Source organism: Oratosquilla oratoria, chromosome 16, assembly GCF_046742065.1.
Source record: "Oratosquilla oratoria isolate Oo_2021 chromosome 16, ASM4674206v1, whole genome shotgun sequence".
In the NCBI taxonomy this organism is placed as follows: Eukaryota; Metazoa; Arthropoda; class Malacostraca; order Stomatopoda; family Squillidae; genus Oratosquilla; species Oratosquilla oratoria.
Genome location: NC_134792.1, coordinates 15,875,858 through 15,885,064, shown reverse-complemented (window position 1 = coordinate 15,885,064; position 9,207 = coordinate 15,875,858). Strand labels below are relative to the sequence as shown.

General features: G+C 39.0%; 1 protein-coding gene across 1 annotated transcript in view; it reads left to right on the top strand.

The window, feature by feature from the left end:
- The first annotated feature begins 468 nt into the window (after window positions 1-468).
- The window catches only part of Nmnat (nicotinamide mononucleotide adenylyltransferase), a 134,330-nt gene continuing 125,591 nt past the window's right edge, over window positions 469-9,207 (top strand). The window contains exon 1 of the mRNA XM_076199399.1: window positions 469-974. Within this exon, the coding sequence (XP_076055514.1) occupies window positions 896-974 (79 nt within the window). The 5' untranslated portion in view covers window positions 469-895. The remainder of the gene's footprint in view (window positions 975-9,207) is intronic.

Sequence of the window (9,207 nt, the reverse complement as noted above, 5' to 3'; positions counted from 1 at the left end):
ACCTATTAAACAGAAAATGCTTTAAATTGAAAAAATATGCAGAGCTTAATCTAAGAGGAAATTAGAAAAACTACACACTAGACGAAAATAGAGTAGACAGGGAAGAAATATTGATTGCGAAAAAATGGAAGGGGAAATCCAACTTCGAAATATATGAACCCTTTCACTCCTTTCTATGACTCATGTTTATTCTGGCTGACGTAAGGCGATTTCATTCAGCGGAAAGAAATTCTAAATTTTTTCTGCGCGGCGGAAGGTTTTATGAACATTACATATTAGGAGAATTAATACTTTTCGAGTAAAATAGATGGACAGTGCAAAGTAGAAGTAAGAAGGGTTTATGATAAAGTGTTGAAAATGAATATAGGCACAGGGAAGGGAATGAATTAATATAAGGGGTGTGTGAAGAAGTGTGATTAGACGTCGCATTCCTTTTGCCTCTCAGTAAGCAACGAGGAAGAGAAGGAATTAGGCCAAAACTGGGTGAATCATCGGTTGCATGACTGTTCCACTCCTGTAGGACACGATTCCTCGCATGTTCACTACGTGAGTGGGATAGCGTCATGTCCTCGCCAGGGTCAGGGAGAGTTGATCAATACCCAGGTGCTTTTAGAATTACAACTATCACGTGCAACACTCTGCTTTGGTCATTGGAACAAACATTACCGTTGCCTCAGTCGTAACTTAACCGATGAAGTGTATTTCTTGTGCAGTAACTCGTGTTATATTGGGGAAATAGTGTATAGAGGCTTATTCTTGAATCGTGCGTCGATTGTTCCGAATCGCAAGGGCAAAATGTCAACAAAGTAACGTTGCGTCACCGGAGAATTGTATTTTCCTCGAATGTACATAAACTTCCTTTAGTTTTCGTGTCAGTTGTATTGCTTACACCAAGATGACAGGCTCGCAAAGGGTCGTGCTACTTGGCTGTGGATCCTTTAACCCTCCAACAAATATGCATCTCCGAATGTTTGGTAAGAAAATCCTCATTCAGCCATTATTGTTTTACCAAGTATTTTTATTGACTTCTCATGTAAGTGTATGTAATGCTAACTGGATATTTGTGGTTTCCATAGTTTAAACAATAAGTTTCTGTTATTGTATGGAAGTCTATAAAAGTGTATTAAAAACAGATCAAATGTATATGTAAATACTAGACGATGTACGCTGGTCGTGTTGACATCATCATATTAATTTATGTGTTGTAAACATTGACGCAGTCCATTACCATTAGATTTTAGATTTAGATGATTTTATATCAGTATACAATAATTTTACAATCATTTCAATCCAATAACCAGTACAAATGACATTATAACCTGAGTCACAGGTGGTAATATAATAATATAAATGTAGTATGGGTTACTCCTAAAAGCCCAATAATCATAATGGGGCTTATTTCCATTGAGGTCCTTTTCTTTGCTAAACCATGGAAATTGAAGGATGATGCAATAGCATTCGTTTTCTTGCATAATTGGTCCATATGTATTGTAATATAAGTTTAATCTTGTAAGTAGATTTCAAACAGCCTAGGTTTGATCTACACTTCTAAGCATGAAAATTATCCAGCAGGTTACATAATGTAATCAAGAAAATGTGAATTGTATATTGGCAGCAAGTTAAATACATATAAAAATGTGATACTAGATGCCAAATATATTATGATATTAGATAGAAAACCTCAGGAAGATATTAACCACTTTAATACAATGATTCCTACAGTACATAGGCATCATGAGGCACGATTGGGTACACAAGGATGCCGGCATTGGTGTCTTGATTATATAAATATTTTTTTCATAAATTTTTAGTTGTGGACACCTATGCAATATAGCAATAAAAGTTAATTATTTTGTAAATTATAATAAATCAATGTAATATATTATTTCCTTGGCAGAAATCAATAACAAAAAATTTGCTTAAACCTATTTATTAACAAACGAAGTTGCGGCGGCTGAATGATATGCCATGTTTATTTTGATAGATGCCGAGGTCAAAGAAATGATAGGATAAATTAGTCAATTCTAACCTAACTAGTATTTAGTAATTCAGTATCTCATATTCTAGAGATCCTGGTTGTTGATGGCCTGATTATTATTGTACCTCAGGCAATTAACAGACGACGGCAGAACCCTGTGTTCTCTCATAAAGTCCAAGGAAGCCCTATTGTCTTTGTAACAGCACTTGTTAATGTCACCTGGAGTTGGAGAACACCTGGTCCACAACGTAAAAGCTATTGTCTGATAGTGACAAGACTGTCATGGCATCTGGACTGTATCCTAGTGGCTTCATTAGTAAATTTGCTTGTAGCAAGGTTTCTTGTTTTTTATTTCCAAGAAAATCACATATGTTCATGTATTATAATTTACAAAATTAATATTTAATTTTCTAATGCAGTATCATGTAGGTGTGCACAACTAAAATAATACTTTTTTTTCTAGTTGTACATGAGTTATCCCCAGATTCTGTGAACTGGTTTAATAATGTTTTCTGTGTTTTTTATTACTCAGAGTAAAAGAGAATGAGTAATACAGCAGCAACTATATTTTATAACACAAGTAGTATGATGAATCATGCATATGATGCATGCAAGAATTTGACTCGTACTGAAGTGGTTAAGCAGCAAAATGGCTGAAAATGAAGCTAAAAGAGAAACTGGAGGAGCCAGGAAGAAGAGCTGTAGAAAATGCAGCTTTCTAGGAAAGGTAAAGAATAAGGAAATATGCCGACCATGTGAGGAAGAAGAGAAGAGAAACATGACCAAAACAAAGGATACCAAAGAAGGTACATACATACACATACATATACCAAGGCTTTTTTCCCCCTTACCAGGGGGATAGCCAAAAAGGACAAGGCACAAAAACATTCCCACCCATTTCATCCCCGAAAACACTCCACACCCCTCCACCCTCCCTCCCATCTTAGCACCTCCTAGATGACGGGTCATCCCTGCACTCTGTCCACTGCCCTGGGTCAGAAGCAGTGTCGCAGGACACAGCACATCCACAGCAAGGCCGCTTCATTAAATTGGCGACCCCCCCCTCTCCGTCCCCCCATATAAAGGAGAGGACGGGGAGAAATCCCTTCGGGCTGCGTCAAAAATTTTTGCTCACACACACTACCTCACCCCCATTCCCCCGTCCAATCCACCTCATGCATCACAACATTTTGCATATACAACCATTCTCCATTCACCCCTGTCTTCTGTCCTCTCCCGTCCTTCCTCAACCGACATTCCACTCTTCCCCAAAGCCCCCTTCACCCCATCCATCCATCTCATCCTAGGACGTCCCCTCATGTTCACTCCCTCCACATCTGCCTTCCATACCTCCTTTACTAGTCTTTCTTCACTCATTCTTTCCATGTGTCCAAACCATCCTAATACTCTTTCATCAACCCTATCTCCCAGCTCCCTTCCCACCCCTGTTCTCCTCCTCACTTCCTCAATTCTCACTCTATCTAGCCTAGTAACCCCCATCATACTTCTCAGACACTTCATCTCAAACACATTCAAGTTCCTTCTCTCTTCCTCTCTCATGTTCCATGTTTCTGCTCCATACAGTGCTGTTGGCACAATCACTCCTTCATACAGTCTCCTCTTAGCATCCATTCCCAGATTCCTATTCCTCATTACACTTTTTAAACCACCAAGGCATTTACTCGCTTCTCTCAATCTACATTCTACCTCCACCTTCACTCCACCCTTTCCTGCCACATTTGCACCCAAATATCTAAAACTATCCACTTCCTCCAGGTGCTCTCCTTTAATGCTCACTTCCAGATTACTGCCACTTTCACCCCTTGTACATCTCATCACCTTACTTTTACCCACATTTATCTTCAGCTTTCTTCTATCACAAACTCTCCCAAACTCTGTCACCAACTTCCTCAATCCCTCCTCCGATCCTGCCACAAGCGCAGTGTCGTCCGCAAACAAGAGCTGGCTCACCTCCCACTTTTCTCCATTTTCTTTAACCATCTCCAATCCCTGACCCACTACCCTTGCATTCACCTCTCGCACCACCCCATCCATGTATAAGTTGAACAGCCAGGGTGACATAACGCATCCCTGACGAAGTCCCACCTTTACCTCAAACCACTCACTCTCTCCATTTCTATTCCTGACACAAGCTCTACTACTCTCATTAAAAACTCTTGACAGCTCCCAGAAGCTTTCCTCCTATCCCGTATATCCGCATAACCTCCCACAGTGCCTTTCAGTCTACCCTGTCGTAAGCCTTTTCCAGATCCATAAAGGCCCAGAAAACATCCTTCCCCTTACCTATAGTTTTCTCACATATCTGTCTTACCACAAAAACCTGATCTACACAACCTCTACCTGTCCTAAACCCACACTGTTCCTCACCAATTACTCCCTCTGTTCCTCTCCTAATCCTCTCAATCAAGATCCTCCCATAAGCCTTCCCAATTACACTTAACATTTGTTTCATGGTGTACATGGTCTGTAGGTGATGTATTTGTGCACACAAACACTTGCTGCAGCCACCACAAACACATCACACCCGCTACACTACATAGCAGAACACCCACACACACCAAGAAACATTAAAACTACACCCAAAGACCTTTATTACGCACAGATACTCTCTTCTCTTCCTCCACAACCACCAAATACCAGCCTCCGGAAACATATTCATAATCATATCACTCACCGCTCCATTAACACACTGAAAGACAACACACTGCTGCATGCCAGACCCCCTGATATCCACCCTTCTGAATCCTCTCTCCCACGAAAGGACAGAGTCCACTTGGCCAGACTGCGATGCGGTCACCACCCAGCACTTCTAAGCTACCAGAAGAGGCTGGACGACCGTGTTGTGAACAGCTGCCCAGGATGTAACACTTCACCCCATACCATACAACACATAATGGAAGACTGCATTATACACAATCATGCACGCAAACAACACAACATACACTCTATAAAGGATTTGTGGGAAAACCCAGTTTCGGCTGTGGCCTTCCTTGGGGAGACGGGACTGCTCGGACAGACAGTCTAGGGAACGACAACAACAACAACAACTACACTTAACAAGCTAATCCCTCTGAAACTACTACATTCACACTTGTCCCCCTTTCCCTTGTAGAGTGGAACTATACACGCACTCCTCCAGTCCTCTGGCACTCTACCTTCTCTCCAGCAAACATTGAATAACCTCACCAACCAGTCTACCATCACTATACCTCCTTTTTTAAGACATTCTGTGTGGCATCCATCCAGACCAGGTGCCTTACCTGCTTTCATCATATTGACTGCTGCCTTCACTTCATCCTTCCTTATTTCTCCTCCATTTTCCTCACTCATCACTCTCATTTTCTTAGCATTTCCCACTGCAGCTATCTTTCCCTCCCTATCCTCCTTCACATTAAGCAACTCCCTAAAATATTCTGCCCATCTTCCCCTTACTGCCTTCTCTTCTATTATCATCTCTCCATCTGCACCATTTACCTTTTCTTCCCCACTTGATTTGCCTCCTCTTCCTCTCTTAATTTCTTTCCAAAACATCTTTTTATTACTTTCAAAATTTTCTGTCATACTCTTACCCCATTTTACATCTGCTCTCCTCTTTGCCTCCTTTACCTTTTTCTTTACTTCTCTTTTCTTTTCCCTGTACGTCTCATATGACTCCCTCGTCCTACTTTGTAACCAATCTGTGAAAGCTCGCTTCTTCTCTTCTACAACCTTCTTCATTTCTTCATCCCAACATTCACTACCCTTCCTTCTATTTCCTCCTGACCTTGTTCCACACACCATCCTTGCACACTTTGTGACTCCCTCCTTGAACCATCCCCATTCCTCCTCCACACCTACCTCCACTCTATCCTTCACTCCCTCCCACTCCTCCTTCAGCTTCCTCTTGTACTCCTTCTCCTTTTCCTCTTCATTTAGAGAGTTCACTCTAAGCACCAAAGAAGGTGCAAGAAATATAAAGGAAGAAGGATGTCCAAAATGCAATAAGTCAGTAGGTGCAGATGAGGAGAGACTTTGGTGTGATGAATGCAACCTTTGGTTCCATATTACATGCCAAAAGCTGTAATACTGATTTCTATGAAGTACTTAAAGCAAACAAAGAATGGGCATGGCTCTGTATACAGTGCAAAGCTAACTTAAAGACAAATGACCAGAAAATTAAAGACCAATCTGAAGAAATTAACCACTTCAGTACGAGTCAAATTCTTGCATACAGCATCTGCTGCCATATGTACATTTCATCACACTACTCACATTATAAAATATCAAGTCACTACTGTATTACTCATTCTCTTTTACTCTGAGTAATAATAAACACAGAAAACATAATCAAACCAGTTCACAGAATCCGGGGATAACTCATGTACAACTACATACATACATATACCAAAGGCCTTTTTTCCCCTACACAGTGGGTAGCCATGTACAACTACAAAAAATATATAATTTAAACGACACTGACACCAGCATCCTTGTGGAGCCACTTGCACCCCATGACTCCTACATAGCGTCATCATACCAAAGTGGTTAAGAGGCTGACTGAGAAACTAAAAAACATGGAGGAGAAATGGGATAAGTTAAAACAAGAGTTAATTGATGATGCAACCAAGAAAGTTTTAGAAACAGTCAAGGAGGAATCTGTACAAAAAGCAGTAAAAATAGCAACAAGTGAAGAAATAAAAAATGCTGCAAAAGGAAAAGTTGATGTAGAGTGGAAAGAACTAGAGGAAAAGAAAAGCCAAAAACAGTACAGTGTAATCTGATCGAATCTGTTGAAGAACCAAGTGAAAGAGAAGGTTAAGACCTGAGTAGATGTTGAACTATTCCAGATTTCGCTGAAATCAGAAAACTACAACATGCAGATGGTAATCAGGCTAGGCAAAAAAGAAGGAAAAATCAGACCAATTTTAGTCAAGCTAGGCAGTGAAGGTGAGAAATGGGATATATACTGATGAAGGCCAAAAACCTGAAGCATGAAACAAATGAGAGAAAAAAGAAAATAGGGGTTTTGGAGCAGACATGACCAAACAAGAGCAAGAAAGGCCTTAAAGGAAAAAAAGGAGAGAGGCAAAACTGTGTGGTATATATAAAAAATGGAAAGCTTCTACAATCAGAGTTCTAAAACAAACAACAAAACAGTAGCAACAAAAAGCAACACCATCCCAAAACATGAACTGAAACTACTCATAAACACACAAACACTTAATGACCTCAAACTAAATGAGCTTCTGGACATAGTAAGTGAATCCACTAAACTATGTATCACCAAAACTCACCTAAAACGAAGAACAGTCACAGTACCAGACTCTTACAGCTTCGCCCATCAAATGAGAGAATTATCTGACCAAAAAGGAGGAGACCTCATGGTAATTCACAAAACCAACAATAACTTAACTGTAACAAAACAACTGACCAACAACCCAGACACACTCACAGTACAAATAGCATATAAAAACACAAAAGTATGTTTAATGCTAGTATACTACCCCTCAAACAACAAAGAGAAGTACCTGCATATCATCAAAGAAATAGATATCTTCATTTCCAGTCAAGAAGAAAACTCAAATTAGGTGATATTAGGAGACTTCAACACTCACTTAGATTTCATTGGACCATAGACATTATACAACAAAGGTCAACAAGTACTAAATCTAATGGAAAAGCACAACCTCATATTATTGAACAATGACCTAAACTGTGAAAGACCTGTAGATCAGATGTGAGAAATATTTCAAAATACACTCACTAAGATGATTCATACTTACATTCCTTTTAAGGACAGACATCCCCCAAATCAGGCTCGCCCAAAGTGGCTCGACAAAGAAACTAAAAAAAGTATTGCTGAAAAGAGAAAGGCTTATAAGAAATATAAGTGCTCGGGTGCATCTAATGACTATGAAAGTTATGTATCAATACAGAGAGATTTAAAAAAGACAATAAGAAAAAGAAAACGACAATACGAAATGAACATTGCTGATAAATCCAAAGAGAATCCCAAAGAATTCTATAGTTACATTAGAGATAAAAAGGTTGTTAGGAATCACATTGGTCCACTATTATCTGCTGACGGTCAACTTGAATATTCAAATGAAGGAATGTGTAATATCTTAAACAATTATTTTAGCTCGGTATTTGTAAACGAAACACCTCAAAGTGAACTCCAAACTGAAACCTGTGAAAAGTCTAGGGTAAACTTACTCACTACAGTAAATATAATAAAAGAAAAAATTAAAAGGTGTATAGATAAACTCAAAGTTAATAAAACACCAGGGCCTGACGGTTGGCATCCAAGAATCTTAAAGGAAATGAAAAATGAGATTGTTGTTCCATTAGAAATTATTTTCAAGAAATCCATCATATCCGGAGATGTCCCAAGAGAATGGAAGCTAGCCAACGTTACTCCCATATTCAAAAAAGGTGACAAAAAGAAACCAAATAACTATAGGCCTATAAGTTTGACTTCAATCGTAGGTAAAATAATGGAAACTATCATCAGAGATGCAATCGAACATCATTTAGAAAGTAACCGTTTGATAAATGATAGCCAGCATGGTTTCAGACGGAAACGTTCTTGCGTGACTAACATACTCGAATTCTACAACACAGTTATCTCGAATTATGACAAAAGAAACAATATAGATTTAATATATCTAGACTTTGCAAAAGCTTTTGATACCGTCCCACACGAAAGACTACTTATTAAATTAGCTTTACATGGAATAAGTGGTAGCCTATTAGGTTGGACTAGTAATTGGTTGAATGGTCGAAAACAGAGAGTTGTTTTAAATGGAAAAACTTCTAGATGGAAAAATGTTACAAGTGGAGTTCCTCAGGGTTCCGTTCTTGGACCACTTCTATTCATAGTATATATAAATGATATAGAGCATGGACTAAAATCTACTGTTTCCAAATTTGCTGATGATACAAAACTGTGCGGAATGGCAAATGATCACTTAAATTAGATATTCAAGAAGATTTAGATAAATTACAGCAATGGTCTGAAAAGTGGCTAATAAAATTTAACACAAGTAAATGCAAGGTAATGCACATAGGTAAAAATAACAGTAAGTACGATTACAAGTTATTTGGAAATTCGTTAAAAGTGGATAGTGAAACAGATCTTGGCATAATTATCAGTAACGACCTCAAATCATCCAAGCAGTGTATTTCAGCCTCTGAGAAAGCAAATATGATTCTAGGACTGATTGTGC